Source organism: Lissotriton helveticus, chromosome 5_1 (genome assembly GCF_964261635.1).
Source record: "Lissotriton helveticus chromosome 5_1, aLisHel1.1, whole genome shotgun sequence".
Taxonomy (NCBI): domain Eukaryota; kingdom Metazoa; phylum Chordata; class Amphibia; order Caudata; family Salamandridae; genus Lissotriton; species Lissotriton helveticus.
This window is the reverse complement of record NC_136065.1, coordinates 2,045,164,576-2,045,182,874: the sequence shown is the minus strand read 5'-3', so window position 1 is coordinate 2,045,182,874 and position 18,299 is coordinate 2,045,164,576. Positions and strand designations below refer to the sequence as shown.

The 18,299-nt window shown below is 45.1% G+C and overlaps 1 protein-coding gene across 2 annotated transcripts in view; it reads right to left on the bottom strand.

Moving 5' to 3' along the window:
• Positions 1–18,299, bottom strand: part of DDX39B (DExD-box helicase 39B) — a 96,307-nt gene that overhangs the window by 57,625 nt on the left and 20,383 nt on the right. For both annotated transcript variants that reach the window (XM_078645886.1, XM_078645887.1), the window contains exons 3-6: positions 3,200–3,327; positions 2,283–2,375; positions 1,492–1,675; positions 975–1,093 (exon numbers count right to left, since the gene is read on the bottom strand). In XM_078645886.1, the coding sequence (XP_078502012.1) occupies positions 975–1,093; positions 1,492–1,675; positions 2,283–2,375; positions 3,200–3,327 (524 nt within the window). The remainder of the gene's footprint in view (positions 1–974; positions 1,094–1,491; positions 1,676–2,282; positions 2,376–3,199; positions 3,328–18,299) is intronic.

The following is an 18,299-nucleotide window of genomic DNA, read 5'->3' as shown; positions in this document are numbered from 1 at the left end:
GAGCAGGATGCCTCCAAGTAAGTGGTGAAGTCTTCTCCGTCACCACTACTCCAATGGTAATGAGGGGGTACAGGGTGCCTTAGGGTGTGGAGGCTGTGGGTGCCTGCGGACTGAATTTATTGTTAGTGTGCGCGCCTGATGCATTGCCTAGGAGCATGCCTATGCAAGAGCTCCTACTACTTTCATCTGAGGGACAGGGCAGCTCAAGGAGGATGCAGCTGAGATTATGGCTTTTGGTGGAAACTCGTGCAACTACTAGCGGTCATACATCTGCTCATGCAACCCGACACGATCAGCTAAGCTGTACCCGAGCAAGTCTTCCGCAACTTCACTACCTTCACGAGATCTCCTTCCCGACGTCCACGTAGCTCTCGTCGTAGCTGTGAGCAGGTCACCTTTCACCCCGACGATCTCGAAGCAGCTACTGTTGCCCTGTACTGCCTCATCTCAGCCCGGACGCAGCTTGCGCACGACTTCCTTTATGTCGGTTCTACCCAGCAGTGGCAGAACCATGTGAACTTCTCTACCGGTGTATGGCTTCTACGACTCACTTTAGGTCAGTTCTACCCAGCAGTGGCAGAACCATGTGAACTTCTCTACCGGTGTATGGCTTCTACGACTCACTTTATGTCAGTTCTACCCAGCAGTGGCAGAACCATGTGAACTTCTCTACCGGTGTATGGCTTCTACGACTTGCTTTATGTCGGTTCTACCCAGCAGTGGCAGAACCATGTGAACTTATCTACCGGTGTATGGGTTCTACGACTTGCTTTATGTCGGTTCTACCCAGCAGTGGCGGAACCATGTGAACTTCTCTACCGGTGTATGGCTTCTTTAAACAAACTGCTTCTAAGTACTGTGGTGTTCTCGCTCTGCCGCCGGCAGCATAGGGTGTGGGGGCCGCAAGGCCAAGCACCCAGGCAGGTTGGTGGAGGGGCGGGTGGGGTGGAACAAGGTTTAGAAGGATTATTTACATCTTGCATGAACTTGCGACACACGGGCCGGATCTCCTTGCTCAGCGTGGCACTGAACATCATGACCTGTTTCTCGTGAGGGGTCATGCGGAAGATCTCCTGGACGTCTCTGCGCATATCTAGAAAGAAGAAGAGAATGGAGGGTTAGAGAGAGGCTGAGCAACAATCACATTCATTCAATTAAGCTGCATAGAGAACGCTTTAAAGAGTCTGCAGAAGGGCGTCACTATCTAACGGTTAGTGCATCAGGCTTTGCAATCACATGGTTAGTTACAAACTATATCAGCATGCAAAGTTTGTTCATATTAAGACCCACAACTTCCCTGCCACTGGCACCAATTATTTCGCTGTTTAAGCCGGGTGAACTGGACAGCAAGGCATGTCCAGTATTTACGCTACATCTTGACTCCATTTAAACAAACATGACCTTGCACTGTTCTTAACAGGACTGAGAAAATCTCCTACTGCCCTGCCCGGTTATCCCCAGCCATCGGTGATGGCTCCCCTTGTCGCTCACCGAGCTGTTCCAGCATTTTGTCACACTCGTCCAGGATAAAGTGCTTAATGTGTTTGAGGTTCAGGATCTTGTTCCGCGACAGAGCCAGGATGCGCCCGGGGGTTCCCACCACGATGTGAGGGCAGTTCTTCTTCAGAAGGTCTTCATCCTTCTTTATGGATAATCCACCGAAGAAAACTGCAACCTAAACAAAGAGGGAGGAGAGAGGGATATGAGGTGCTGGTCTAAAACAACCACACATCGAGCTGCTCCTTCACTACATAAGCAACATACCACAGGCACTAAAACAAACTCACAAACTACTTGACCCACAAAACCACTAGAACCATATAGTCATCTTAACCACCAAGTTGTGGCAATGGGGAAAAACGTGTGGATGTAAGCACTGGGATACGAGAGAGCTGCAGTTAGGATAGGAGGTGTATGCGTGTCAGTAGTGTGCGATAGAGGGGACGATTAGGTGAAGTGGCCGTGTCCTTATTTTAGGGACAGCAAAATTGCACAGGGCAGAATGAGATTCACGAGGAGAGAGGTTAAAGGTCCCAGTACAGCAAACAGCTTGCTACAAGCTTGAGACCACATTATGCCCCCTTTCTTTCCCCAGTTGACATCCTGTCAAGAAGACCGGTCACATCAACTTACTGGGAGCAACAGAAAAGACAAGCCTCGTTTACAGGGCCTCAGGTTCAACTGCCTGAGACATAGAACACATCACAAAGTTAAACAATACCAATAATGGAATGCAGTTCCACCACTCAACTCCGGTGTGGACGTAAAACACACATCCTTACCTTCACTGTGGGCATATATTTGGAGAATCTTTCGTACTCCTTGCTGATCTGAAAGGCCAGTTCACGGATGTGACACATCACAAGCACCGAGACCTATGAAAAATAGTGACAGGTGAACTCCTCTGTAGTGCTCATATTTACTTTTGCAAAACCCATGAGATGCCAAGAGAAGCAGAAGGCCATCTACAATGCACCAGTACACTGCCCAGAAATAATTAGAGTGGAGAATACATTGCTAAAAAGAATTACAAAACTGCTAACAGTTCAGCATGCTCTAGTTAACTTTCTAGTCTCCTCTGCAGTGACGCAGGCATGCAGTCCCCAAAGCTTAAGTACCCCCACTCTACTGAGCATGGTATACGTCTACAGCTATGTTACAGGCCTGAGGCTACGCTGCCCTTCCGCCCATACCAGTCTTCACTGTACAGAACCTGCTGAGCTGTCCGAGGCTCATTTACAAGCTCGAACTTCTGTTCCTTTTCCACTAGCCTTGCAGCAGCCATCCTTCTGTACAGAGGAAGTGCGTCCTTCCTTTCACCCTATACTGACTGGTACCGGGGTAGGCTCCAGTTCAGAGTCTTCCTCTATGTGGTAAGTGTGGTGCACAGGTCCAGCCCGAGTCTCACTTGTCAATTCTTCTCTTTCCATTGAATAGCCCGCTTGCTGAGCTCATGCAGACACTTGAGGATCGATTGCACTAGTCTCCTTATCTGTGCTGAACATGCTGCTGTCCCAGTGCTTCGGCAGGTATAGTAGTGCCCTCTTCAGAGTCCCCCTCCCCTTTTTGCACTGTTATACTAGAACGGGTGCTGCTGGGAGACCTGTGATAAGTGAGGCACATCACTTAGCAACTAACATCAACAGTGGCCCAGTGCTTTCTGTGCTGAACATGCTGTCCTTTTATGCCCACACCTTACCTGTCCAGTCACCGGCTCAAGCTGCTGTAGAGTTGCCAACACGAAGACTGCTGTTTTCCCCATGCCAGATTTGGCCTGGCACAGGACATCCATCCCAAGGATGGCTTGGGGGATACACTCATGCTGGACTGAAGGACAAAGGGGGAGAGAAATGAGGTGAGCTATAGGTCCAGCATTTTCAGGATAAAACATTTTCCAATCACTGTGAACAGATGAAAAGGTATCTGGCCACTGCAAGCTCTTATATTTTTTAACTGTTTCCTGACTCTGCCCTTAGTCTCTGGAGCTGGAAAGCAACCTGACTCAGAGTAGGAAAAAATGTGTTGCTCCTCCTCCTCGAAGAGCACTCACAAATCACTGCCATCAGTAACCAGCCTTCCAGTGGTGCCATCAGTACCACGCTTCACTAAGTACCTCTATATCATTGCAGCCACTGTCTAAAAGCCCTGCAGGTGGTGATCACTCTGTGGCCAAGTCACCATCATTTAAACTTCACAGGCAGAGATCGTTCAATGACGAAACCCAACATGTCTATAGGCAGAGATCACCAAGTGCCGTTTTCCAACCATCCTAGAATAAAAGATGGCTCAGTATTATCGTTAACCAACTTTCCAAAAACCATGGCTGCCTCTACCCAGCCTTCTTATAGGCAAACATCACTCAGGGCCACGAGTTGCACATTTTCAAAAATTCTGAAATCACTGGCAATGGTACACTGCTTTACAGTTATCCATGTCATTCAACAAGAACAAAACAGCTCTTCTAAGCCAATACTACACTGGCACTATTTCTCCCAAAGAAGCAGGTCGAGTGTCCAACTTCCAGAAATCTAACAGTCATCTTGCACAGCTAGCTTGAAGCATGCACCCTGTACTAACGGCTCTGAAAGAAGGCAGGCTGTTTCAATGCAGGAACCCGTCTAAAATGCAACCTCAACACTATTTTAAAGAGCAGCTGGACAGCCCTATGGCCACAAGAAATTGAACTGTCCAATGTTTACCAGGACTCATTCACAACAGATGTACAGTGTGTGCAGCTGCAGTACAAACTACATTACAGTTGGTGATTGCATAGACTACTCCGCCCTGCATTAGGGTAAGTAACTACCTAGGTTACAAACAAACCTAGACTCTGACTGATAAAGGCAATAGGTCTAGTTTTACAAACCTACTGCCTTTGCAAATGTTTTAAAAAGCAAAATAAGGCATGCTAATGTAGCAGTACGATTCCCTAGGCATGCACATGTGAGAATGCATGCACAGCCGCGACCCGTTGAGGGCGTGGGGCACCGCCCCATCATCTTTAACAAGCACCGGAAGAGTGTCAGTCAGACACTCTTCATGGTCTGGCTGCCTGAGCCGCACTTTGCAGGGCTGGAGATTACACAGCCCCGTGAGCCTGCCCTCCTCAGCCCGACAAAGTCTTCTGGAAGCCTCCCCCTCATCAAGAGGGGGAGCGACACTGATCGACGTGGACAGGGGTGCTTCAGATTTAGCCCTTAAGTCCAGGGCAGAGTGTCCATCAGCGACACTCGTCACAGAGTGGGCTGGGGTCAGTAACTCACTGACCATCCCATTCTATGACGAGGTAAGGAAAGTCCTACTATCACTGGCTGATCTTTAATAAGGTCAGCCTATGAAAAGAGGCGACAGGATCTTCTTTTGAACAGGAAACAGACTTCCCACCCACCACCTGAGAACTGCGCTGTGGCCCGGTAAGTTTTCTTTTTTAAACGTTGGGTGCGTTTGTGTATATATGTATAAATGTTTGTGTAATCATACGTGCTATGAATGGGTGGGTGAGTACCAACCCCAGCTGCACCGTACGGGCCGCCACTGTGCATGCTTAATGACAGATGCTGTTTTTTTAGGTCTCACCTAGCATTGCAGCGCATGCGCTGCTCGCTTTGTGAGGCAGGTTGTATTAGGGTATTTTTTTAGCAGTGGTGTGGTAGCCCCACCCATATTTTTCATTGGCTTGCATCATCGCCCATGGTAAACGCTGGCTTCTGATTGATAAGGCTTCTTAGTCCCTCCTCGTTACCGCCCTCTCTCCTTTTGGGACCGCACATCAGGACTGGATCTTTTACTTGCTGCGTTATACTGTCTCCCTCAATTAATCGGTGAGCACTTTTTAGGTCTCACCTAGCGTTGCAGCGCATGTACTGCTCGCTCTGCGAGATCTATTGCAGTCGGGGTTGTTTCGGAAGTGGTGTGGAAGCTCCGCCTCCGCTTTTCATTTGCACGTAATACTTTCTTAAACGCTCGCATTTCATTTGGAGAGAGGCTTTTTGGTCCCCTACCTGTCTCCTTTCCGGCACCGCCCACCTGGACTGGAGATTAGGCTCACGCACGGCGTCTTTCGCCTTGCCGCCTTTGAGACTCTTAACAGCTGGCCCCACTAATGCGTTTCAGTGCCCAATCCAACCCTGTATGTATGTATTGGTCATCTTCATTGCTTCTTTTCGAAATATGTAACCTGTAATGAGTATGTAATTTGCAAATACGTTATTCTCACCACGAGTAACAGTAGTACCTATACCGATTGTTTTCTACTACCAGGATATTCAGAATGTCTCATGTAACAATCTTAAAACCGCACAAATAAATATATCGTGTACTCGACAGCATTCATTCCCCATTTCAAAGTCGGCAACTCTGGCCACTATGCCATGGTACTTAACTGAAAGTACTTAAACGTTTCCCATAAAATTCGTGGATTTCCAGAGAGCGAGCATTCATTGTGTATGAAGTGCCAAATTTGTTTGGGATTTGAAAATGTGACTACAGTTTGGAGCATATCCGAGTCACTGCAACAGCCCTCCGACAAGGGTTGCTGCTGCGGAGACTGGATTGCTTCCGGTTGGACTTTGTGCTTCACTTCCGCTTCCAGTTAGCAGTAGCAGCACAGGTACCAGATGCGGGTCACCAGCAGCATGTGTGTCCGGGTCCTTCAATTAACCGCTGAAGTCGCATCGTTTGCCCCTTCCCCCGTAATGCAATCCCTCCTATGCCTCCCAGCCGGACCCTCCGCAGCGAACAGGGTCAGGGTCATTCTGTACCAGGTATTGCTGCGGCAGGACGCTCTGTCATCCGCCTCCTGGACTCCTCAGCGTCACGAGGTCAAGGTGCTGAGTACGACCACAGGTATATTTGACAGGGCGAAAGAGTTCACACACTGGCAGATGTGCAAGTGCTTCTTATGACTGTATATACACAGACATCCTACTCTGTCATTCTAACGTTTGGATCTGTAACACATTGTGCCCGACCGTAATATGGCGCTAGACCAAGCTCCTCCCTACCCCTTGTCTATCACCATGTGATACACGTGTCATGTCCCGAAAGAGTCTTCCCAGACCAACAGTGAAGTTAATGTCAACTTGTGGAAGATGGATCTCTTTGGTGCAGGTGTCTTAGTTGACTTGCTGCCTGTTGTAGACTGCTTCCAAAAGTAATTGAATAGGGACATTTGCAGTCATGACGGGTCACTCACAACTGGATGGATATGTGTCAGATAAAATAAGATTGTCATAGAAACAGGAAAGTTCAGACAAAATGTTTGAAGTTGCCAAAATAAAAGGCTGTCCCTAAAGCCCTTTCATATCATCATCTTCAATCAATCACTTGGCACTTTCTGTACTCTATAATATCTTGTATAGCGTGGTATGTGTGATCCACTGCTTTTCAATTAGCTTTGGTGCTTTGCAGTTGCGGCCTTCTGAAGGCATTTTACAGGGTTGTTTTAGATCGTAGTGAAAATAGGTGGAGAAAAAACACTTTGGCTTGAATGTTAGTTGCTTTGGAATCGATTTTCAACTGCTAAAACAATGTGAGCAATCCTCAGAAATATTGTCTGTGCCTATTATTAACCAATTGTTTCTCTTTCGAATTTGAGAATTCAAGCTATTGTCATTTACAACGCCAGTAGCTCAAACTCTCTTAAATGCTAGACCTATTGCATTGCAAATGCTTGTTTTTAATTGCAGCGTAGGTCGCTTTCACTTTAGCAGCTGCGCTTGTTTTTAATTTCATTTAATGCGTCTGACCATATTTGTGTTACTGGTTTTAAAGCACCGAACGGCAGTTAACTGTGAAAGAGGCTAATTTGAACGATGGCCGCGACTAATTAAGCGATTGCTTCTCTAGCAAAAAGATACTCTAATCTGAGCACATTTTATCACCGAACAGCAGCAAATAAAGTTTACACACAGGTAAAGCGCAGCTAGAATACATGCATTCGAAAGAGAAATAGAATACATGCATCCAGTTGAAAAACCTGAAACCTTTTAGAAGCACATACGTGGAACAGAGTCCTTAAAGACACCAGATTTGAAGGAGGATTTTGATTGGTCCTGTGTGTTTTAGAGAGACACTGAATGTCCCATGTATGCAGCGAGGTCACATCTGGGACACTATGATAGCGACAAAATACAAGGGTCATTGCTTATTGAGGAAAATATCTGCATATGCCATTAAATGAGGCTCTATCCAAGCAACGGAGTAGGTCATTATGCAGGCTGGTTGTAGTGATGAATCAATACATAAACAAGAAAAACAGGATTAAAATAGGATGGCTGTTGAGATTCTTTTGCGGTACCTTATTTAGGCCGTAGGAATGCTTGCAGGAGTGATTCGGTCACCCAGGTGCTGGAGGGGAGGATGTGTGAAGTGCTTGTCAGGTGTGGACAGAGGTGGCCAGCGCTCACCCCATTGGTTTATTTTCTTTTGTGTATTGTTGGCGATGGGGGGGGTCAGATCAAGTGGTCAAGGGGCGCTTTAAATCGACTTTCCGGAGCGACTTAGAGGAATTTGGGCAACCTGATGTCCCTCATATTTAGTGATGGTGCACACGAAAGACGGGGGTGGGCAGGGGTGAAAGTCATTTGCAATGCAATAGGTCTCGCAGTTACGAGAGTTTGAGCTATTGGCATTGTAAATGGCTATGCCTTTTATTTTGGTTTTGATTTTTAAAAACAAATAAAAGACATTGTCAATTACAAAGGCAATAGCTTAAACTTGCATAAATGCGAGACCTATTGCACTGCAAATACTGGTTTTTAGGTCTTGGCTGGCGATAGCAGCGCACATGCGCTGTTCTCGGCATTCGAGGGCTTCTTGAATTCAATACGGTTCAGGAAGGGGACTTGAAGACCCCGCCCCTCTTCCCACTGGCTAGCGTCATATTTTAGGCTAAATGCTAGCTTTCTATTGTAAAGGAGGCTTCCTGGTCCCTCCTAGTTACCACCATGTCCACTTTGGCCCGCCTACCGGGACCGGATCATTTACTCTCGGAGTTACGCGTCCCTCTTTATGACTCAGTAAGCACCATTTTATTTTCATTTTCAGTGCGGTGCTAATGACAGTGCACCGCGCTCTGTTTGTGGTTATTTGTTTTATTTAACTTTCAAACTGAGCGCAGCACAGCTTTATGGACACCGCGCTCTGATTATTTATATATTTCTTAACTTCAACACTGAGTGCAGTGCCCGCTTCAAGGACACCACGCTCAGTGTTAAAGTTAAGAAATATATAAAGAAACAGAGCGCATGGTGTCCGTGAAGCAGCGCCGCGCTCAGCTTTAGCCAACAAAACGGGAAAGAAATGATCATTAAAGTTGGTGCGGATACACAGATGCATGGTGTGAGAACACACACTCCCAGCAGAAGCCTGGACTGAGCAAAATAAAAAAAATTGAACCAGAAAACAGCAGCCGGGCACAAAACCAACAGCAGGCAGACTCCCTATGGGGTTGGCATAGTTCCCAGATAAGGTTTGGTAATAGCTGGTCCCCTATCTTAAAATACAGGATTTTCTGGTTTGCCTTAAATCCACGCGCCTATAAATTTTCACTCTTTTGTGCAACGAGGTGAAATCATTTCCCCTGGCGAGAGGAACGCCTACCGCGCTCAAAGATAGCTGCCATGGACGAGTCAACGGAGAGGTGAGTAATAGCGTCACTTGCTTCTTTATGCGCGGCGCCTGAGTTGGCCCTCTACTCTTCCCACCAGCATCCTAGAGTCTTTTAGCCTGGCACTTTAGTTCAATTGATTCGATTGAAAAGATTAAAAAAACAACTCTGAACGTATTAGTTTGTTAACGTTAAACATAAGACAGAAAATAAATAAACCAACATGTGCGTTTAAATGGATTCTTCATAGCCGCCCTGCTTACAATTACAAAACAAATACAGGTTATGGGGCAAAGCATGTTTTTCAGTCCTATGTTTTCATTAATAAACAAATGCATTCTTAGAGTTGTGAATCCATTGAGCTAAAGTGGGCGGGAATGGCTGGCGAAAGAAACATAGGGTGCAGAGTTAGAAGTTGTTGTGATAGTACAGTTCAGATGAAGGTTTCAGGCGGAGGGGTCATGAGGTTGGGAAGACGTTAGGAATATTAATAAGCTCCTATTGTGATCTGGGGGCTTCTTTACCTGTCAATTGCTCTATGAATTGAGACTTGGGGAGTCTGTTTTAAATAAAGTTGTATCTCCTATTTAGGGGATTTCCCCCTCTGCACAGCTGTTTGCCCCACTATGTGGGTGAATGTTTAGGAACAAAAGTAATCTTGCCGATGAAATTGTTTGTAAGATGTTTATTCACATCAATCCTAAAAGTTTAAACTTCTCCAGAGTTTTTAGTAGTAAGATAATCCATTACAATTTAAACATTGATGTACATCATTCTCGGTGCATTTCGGGCAACGTAGAGCCCTTCGCCAGGGGACACATGGAATCGTGTCTTCCATATAAAGATATCCGTGATTTATGTTAGCGCGAAGATGTGTAGCTTGCTGCGGTAAATAGCCAGTCTATCAAGTGAAGTGTAGGTGGCTTGTCGAGTGTGTTTTAACCAGAAACGCTTTCCAGGCTTGACTTTTCAAGTTCATACTTAATGTGAAAATAAAACAAGCATTGAAAATGCAATAGGTCTCGCCTTTGATTAAGTTAAAACAATTTGTTTTTCTAATGGTATTGTACAGCAAAGCAAATAGTTTTAACTTAATAAAAGGCGAGACCTTTTGCATTTTCAATGCTAGTTTGATTTACCAACCCAAAATGGTGGACACCACATAGGAATACAAAAAATTATTCAATGGTGCCAGCGAGCAGATCTTAAAGTGCTTAATGTGGAGTGGCACGACAGGAAAACAGAGGAGCTGGGTACTCTAAAAATGTTAAATAACTAAGGACTGCAACTCTGCAAGGGGTAGGACAGAAACGGTGTGGGTGGAGTGAGAAGAGGAAAGGAAGCTCACAGGGGACAAAGCAACACAGGAGTATGAAAGAAGCACCCAAAGAAGCGGTCCACAGAGTAGCATGGAAGTCGCACAGAAGAGAAACACAGTGAGCAACACATGAGGGACTGAGCAACAAAGCACAGCTATCCGACATGGGTACATGAGTGAGAACGTAAACATGCACTTTTAAGGAGTGCTTAAACAAATGTTCTGAGAGCGAGCAATGGAAGGGCACAAGACAGCCAATCAAAAGCATACTAAACAAAATATACTCTAGATGCGAGCGAAACAAGAAAGCATGCCATCTAATAAGAAGCAAGCAAATGAGTGACAAAGCCAACTAATGGTATGCAATGGACTGGTTATAGGGCAATTGTACTTTTTTTGGCAAGCCTAAAATAGATCCTCCACAACCAGGCAGCTTATGCTGTCTGGTGAGACCTAAAAAATGCTTCCTGCATCAATGCGTACAAGTAGCGGCTGTGGAACGCCCACACACAGCATAGGCAACAGCTGGGCATGTAAGCTTAAAATCACGATAAAGAACTGACAGCAAATGTCCAAGAAACGCACACAGTCTTTCTTCTGTCTTTAAACATGTAGTCCTAAATAAACATAAGAGAACCTAAGCGGTCAGCTAAAATCAGAAGACTTTAAAAGACCCCTTTGTTTCATCTTCAATTCTGGCTAGCTTATATTTATGTGGACAACAGTAATAGATTAACAAGCATTAGAAATGCAATCGGGCTCGGATTTATTTGAGTTTGAGCTAATGGCATTGTAAATGCCAATGTATTGTTGCTATGTGTTATGGAGTGTGTTCATGTGGTGTGTACTGCCAGTGATTTCATTGTGAGTGTGAGAATATTGCACCGTTACTGCCTGTGTTGTCCTTCTTGTGAGTGTGAGAAGCTTGCACCTCTGCTGCCTGTGGTCTCCTTGTGAGTGTAAGAAGCTTGAACTGCTGCTGCCTATGATGTCCTTCTTGTGAGTGTAAGAAGCTTGCACTGCTGCTGCCTGTGATGTCGTTCTTTTGAGTGTGAGAAGCTTGCACAGCTGCTGCCTGTGAGTATGAGAAGATTGCATTGTGCATCTCTGTGCTGTGCCTGTTCTTTATAAGGGACTCTTGCTCTGTTGCTGCTGCTGCCTTGGCACAGTACCTGCTGTGAGTGTGTGAGGGAATCTTGCACCGCTGCTGCTTGTGATGTCCTTCTTGTGAGTGGGAGAAGCTTGCACCTCAGCTGCCTGTGGTATCCTTGTGAGTGTAACAAGCTTGCACAGCTGCTGCCTGTGATGTCCTTCGTGTAAGTGTGCACTGTCATCGGTAGCATGTAGAAATGCACTGTCATCGCTAACCTGTAGATATGCTCTGTCAATGCTAGCCTGTAAATATGCACTGTCATCGCTAGCCTGTAGATATCCTCTGTCATCGGTAGCTTGTAGATATGCACTGTCATCGCTAGCCTATAGATATGCATTGGCTTCAAAAGCCTGTAGATATGCACTGTCATCGCTAGCCTGTAGATATGCTCTGGCATCGGTAGCCTGTAGATATGCATTGTCATTGCTGGTCTGTAGATATGCACTGTCATTGCTAGCCTGTAGATATGCACTGTCATCGCTAGCCTGTAGATATGCATTGGCTTCAGTAGCCTGTAGTTATGCACTGTCATCGCTAGCCTGTAGATATCCTCTGTCATCGGTAGCTTGTAGATATGCACTGTCATCGCTAGCCTATAGATATGCATTGGCTTCAAAAGCCTGTAGATATGCACTGTCATCGCTAGCCTGTAGATATGCTCTGGCATCGGTAGCCTGTAGATATGCATTGTCATTGCTGGTCTGTAGATATGCACTGTCATTGCTAGCCTGTAGATATGCACTGTCATCGCTAGCCTGTAGATATGCATTGGCTTCACTAGCCTGTAGATATGCACTGTCATCGCTAGTCTGTAGATATGCACTGTCATCGCTAGCCTGTAGATATGCATGGTTATCGCTAGCCTGTAGATATGCATTGGCTTGGCTAGCCTGTAGATATGCACTGTCACCGCTAGCCTGTAGATATGCTCTTGAATTGCTAGTCGTAGATATGCACTGTCATCGCTAGCCTGTAGATATGCATTGGCTTCACAAGCCTGTAGATATGCACTGTCATCGCTAGCCTGTAGATATGCTCCGTCATCGCTAGCCTGTAGATATGCATTGTCATCGCTAGCCTGTAGATTTGCATTGCCTTCACTAGCGTGTAGATATGCACTGTCATCGCTGTCATTGCTAGCCTGTAGATATGCACTGTCATTGTTAGCCTGTAGATATGCATTGGCTTCACAAGCCTGTAGATTTGCTAATGTGTTATGGTGGTCACAGAAACAGATTAGTGGTTAACCAAGAGCAGCTTTGGTTGGGTGATTGGAAAAAAAACACCGAATAAATTCTGACCTGAAATAAAGAACAAAATAAACAATAGAGAAATACGCACATACACACCACGTACACACACACACCAATCACAAAAACCATCCGTGCATCCACATGAACTACACACACGCACTAAATGTAGACTACTTCATATGCACAGCTACACAACACACTCAACCATTCACACACCAATTCAAACATATTTCACGCCTATCTCTTTGTCTTTTGTCGTGATAATGTTCTTTTCGCCTCACTTGCCATTACACAGTTCGGGTTGATTTGACCCGGTGTTTTTTATGTGACCCAATGTTTTGCTGCTTTTTGCGCGTTTCTTCGAATTCTACCAGTATTCATGTTCGAACAACAGGCCTGAGGTCACTGGGCAGACTGTTGTGTTTCAGTGACCCCTTGAAGCACAAACGAACCCCCGCCTTTGTCCGCCTTAAAGCTGGTTTCGAAGCGCTGCAAGCCAGGAGACGGTCTCGTGAGACTAGCATTAACAATGTATGTGGCAGCGCCCACAGCCACAGGGTCCTGGATCCGAATAACTGGCTTTAGGGAATTCGCCGTTAGTTGTATTCACAGGCCGGTGCCTCAACGGCTCACAGCGCCGAGAAAGAGTGGCAACAGCACTTGACAGATGTATGTGCTGTCTAAGGCGGGAGCAGTTTGAAATCTGGCTCAGCCTTTCATCATTCTGTGTGACATATCAATGGAAATTCCAAAACGCGTGCCCTGAGCTCCACTACTCTCATGTCCACAGTTCAAGTGTTTTCGTGTCTGTGCTTAAATGACGCCCCCCCCCCTTTATTTTCCAGTTGTACTCGGAACCGTCTATGCTTCCGATGAACTTCCACTATGATGTGTGACCCTGGGCATATACGTACGGCCACCACGTCTGACATTAAAATAGTGCAGAGTTTGCATAGCGCTTACTAAGGCACATTTCAGTGCTGTAATTAAAAGGTGCTATTTTCATCCCAAACAACTATAAATACAAACCGCTGCGCCTATTTTATGGAAGGCAGACACGCTTGGTTCTACAATAGCAGAGAGAACGTGCAGCATGCTCTTTCACCCACTGAGCTATATTGTGACGGTGTTTGCTTTGTAAGTGTCTGTATTTTTCAAAGTGCAAAAGACATGGACTTTGTCATCAGGCGCTCCCAATACCGTAAGGTCCCATAAGAGAACAAGAGGAGTTCGATTTGACGCATGGGTACTGTGGGTTAAAGTTTAGAGCCAACTCACAAGCACAAAGGAAACGATTGCAAAAACACAGTGATATAAAGCAGAACACAACAAATGTTTTGTTTAAAAAATGTTAAGTTACATAAAGTAGAAAAAAAACAGACTCTCAAACACTCTTGGCCTCATAAAAGTTAAGACAACATCTGTTGTCTGTTAATTACTTCTAATCTCGTCTTGTCAGAGTAGTGTCAAATTCCTGGCCTCTTTCCTGACCTCAGCGTTCATGGAGACGGGTTAAACAGTTACAAAGCTTTCTTTTCCCACTAACTGAGATCCAGTTTTTAAAAATAGGCAGCATATAGTCCCAAACATAAGCCCCCTTAAAATGAATATTACATTTACAGAACACAAAGAGGCACGCTTGCAGATCATTCAAGTATTTTACGTTCCCATATTTCCCTGCCTCTCTATTTAAGGTTGTTTTGCATTTGTTGTATGATGTGTGACCCTGGGCATATACGTACGGCCACCACGTCTGACATTAAAATAGTGCAGAGTTTGCATAGCGCTTACTAAGGCAGATTTCAGTGCTGTAATTAAAAGGTGCTATTTTCATCCCAAACAACTATAAATACAAACCGCTGCGCCTATTTTATGGAAGGCAGAGATGCTTGGTTCTACAATAGCAGAGAGAACGTGCAGCATGCTCTTTCACTCACTGAGCTATATTGTGACGGTGTTTGCTTTGTGAGGCCTCGTGCACACTGTGGTAGTCGGGTGGTTTGATGGGATTGACCACAGCGTTTGTTAATTCATGTGGTTCTGTTTTTAGGTGTATTATTTGCTGTGTGACTGTATTTGCTGATGAATGTTTTTGTTAAGGAGACGACTGCTTTCGACATAAGTTTTGGTAGGTTAGAATTTGGCCAGTCTTGCCTCGGCAGTAAATATTCTGTGCTTATTCTCATAAAGTGCACGCAGTGCTATGAAATTCCAGAAAAAAGCTTTGCACATGGGTGTGGGGGGTGGGGGGGGGAGTTGTGAGTATTTGCAAATGTGTTATGGTGGTCACAGAAACAGATTAGTGGTTAACCAAGAGCAGCTTTGGTTGGGTCATTGAAAGACTCCTTGTAGTCAGGTGATTGGCAGCAGGGTTATTGGAGAGCAAGTAATACTGGTTTCCTTAACAAAAGGACACATTATGTTAAGCACAATGCTTTTGAATGTGCCTATTTTAAATTCGTCTTGTCTTTGTTGGTGCAAATTGCTTGACATTGCATTTTAGGAACGTACTTGCTTGTCTCGAAGTTCGTCTGAGAGTCAATTACGAAACGAAAAAACAAACAAATATAGCTTGGAGTTGCAGTTTGGTTTACATTACCTGAACTTTGAAATAAGAGTTGCGTCTGGAAGCCCAGTCTGAACTGGAACAGTTTAGATCAGCAAGGGGTGTGTTCCATCATGGTGAGGATCCGAGTTTGTGATCCGGATGAGTGAGGCTGATGAAGCCCTTTCCCGGCCTGGCATGCAGCAGCTGCGCGCTGAGCGCTGCTGAATGGTGAACGCGCCCGGCCATCTGGATTCACTTACGGAGGCACCCTGACAGCTCCTAATTATAATTAATGTACTTCTTTGCGCGAGCACGAACGAAATATGCCCAAGATGGCGGAACAAAACTAAATTTACCCTATCACTTCAAGCCTATTAAAACGACAACATAACGAAGACGAATCACTGGCCAGATGACAGAACACGCTAAGGAATGTGTGGAATTTGTCTCGGCCAAAGCCCTAGGAGATACTTTTTTTTTTCTTCTTTAACATTAGTTCTCGAAACTCCTCCCACTTTCAGTGGGGAGGAGTCCGAGCCCTAAAAACAAATATTGGGCAAGTAAGACAAAGTTTTTATTTTTCTCAGGCATGCAAAAAAATGGCAAACAAAAAAACATAACGCAGGTGTAGCTGGAGCACTTTGTAAATGGATTTCCAAAATCCTCTGATAAATGTCTGCACCCACCAATTCAGTAGTTGCCAGAATTTATAATTTTCTTAATATAGTGTGCAGTTTTCGCAACAAACCGCTTCAGCCGATACTCAAAAGTTTGCTTTCTTAGGTTAATCTAACATATTAAATGTACCCCTTGAATAAAGGACCAACAACTGAATAAATATAGGGTCAGAGACACGTGGAAAATTCTGAAGAACACAGTCCGCAGATCACATCCTTGTGCATAAAGGTATGGCCCGGGAGTAATCAATAAAGGGTTCTGGCCCGACAAACAGCTTTATGTTTTAACAATGGCGTGAAGCAATCACGGCGCACAGGAAATCCCGTGTGTCAAAGCCGCCACTTCTCCACTATACGCGGCCATCACCAGACTCGTCTCCTTTGTTGCAGTGATCTGTATTAGTAGTCACAGCATTGGCATTTCTGTGTTTTTGTTTATTAAAGGTATGGCCCAGCAGCCGAACACTAGCAGTGAAGTGCACTTCTTTTTAAATAGGTGTGCACATGTAAATCAGACAAAATGTCATCACTGTCAGTGAGAGATATATAATGGAGGAAGTGGGTTTCCGCACTGTCCCATGCTGTGGTGAGCAGAAGCAAACGTGAATGACAAGAACCCAGGTGACCTTACCAACTACTGGTCTCAAAATGGATTCACAAGCAAAGGATTTCACAGATTGTTCTACACCAATTGACCTTGCCAGCTACTGGTCTCAAAATGGATTAACAAGCAAAAGATTTCACTGGTTGTCCTACCCTTCCAACCAACACCAGTTTTGTTTATATGGGAAACTCCAGGTCCCACAAGATCCCCGTCATGTGCAGCGTTCCCCCAAGGGTTCCATACTGGTCTTCCTGTCCGCTTCAAACTCAATGTGGAGTTACCTGGTGCTTTACTCGCAAACAGCATCAACATTCACCAATATGCAGATAATACCCAGCTCTTCCTTAAAGTCTTTGCTTCAGATATCCAGCACCATAAACACTGCCTGCTCATCATCAGACCTAGATGTCCATCGCTTACTTGAAGCACAACCCAACCAAGCAGAATTTCCTTTTTTGCCAAGAACAAAAGGGAAATCTGGCATAATGAAAATACCTATGACAGCTTCAACCTCCAACTTTAACAAAATGTCACATCACTTGGATTTACCTTGGACATCAACATCGGCCTGAATTACAAAAATACCACAGCCTGGTACCAGCTCTCTCTTCCAAAGTTAGATCACTTCTTCCCGAAAAGGACGCTAGAACTGCTGCTCAAGCTCTTGCATCCATGCATCTAGATGGTGGTAATGCTCTGCTCCATAAGCGACCCGATTCTACACTGGCATAACTTCAAAGCCCTTCTCCTCCAGGGTCTGAAGCGATATGATCCCAACCCCCCCCACCCACCTCCCAACCTGATGGAATGCCACTGGTACTTTGTATAGGCCTGAACCTTCAAAACCAGCGTCATAATTTACAAATCCATCACATATTATCGCTGCTTATTGTGCACACATGCTCACCATGTCTGAGGATTCTCAGCACACCAGAAGCCAGGTCACCAGCTGACTGCAGACTAACAAGTGTAATAAAGAAACAAGCATTTACAATGCAACGGTCTCGCCTTTGCAAAAGTTAGCGCTTTTGGCATTGTAAATGACAAATGTTTTATTTATGTGTTGGTTTTGGAAACAGATAAATAAATGGCATTGTCATGAGCAGTAGAGAGTGAGTAGTAGAGAGTGAGTAGTAGAGAGAGTAGTAGAGAGTAATAGTGAGTAGTAGAGAGAGTAGTAGTGAGTAGTAGAGTGTGTAGTAGAGAGTAGTGAGTGTGTAGTAGAGAGTAGTGAGTGTGTAGTAGAGACTAGTGAGTGTGTAGTAGAGAGTGTGTAGTAGAGAGTGTGTAGTAGAGTGTGTAGTAGAGAGTGTGTAGTAGAGAGTGTGTAGTAGAGAGTGTGTAGTAGAGAGTGTGTAGTAGAGAGTGTGTAGTAGAGAGTGTGTAGTAGAGAGTGTGTAGTAGAGAGTGTGTAGTAGAGAGTGTGTAGTAGAGAGTGAGCAGTAGAGACTAGTGAGTGTGTAGTAGAGTGGTGAGTGTGTAGTAGAGTGGTGAGTGTGTAGTAGAGTGTGTAGTAGAGTGTGTAGGAGAATGTGTAGTAGGGAGTGTAGTAGAGTGTGTAGTAGAGAGTGTGTAGTAGAGAGTAGTGAGTGTGTAGTAGAGAGTGTGTAATACAGAATGTGAAGTAGAGAGATTGA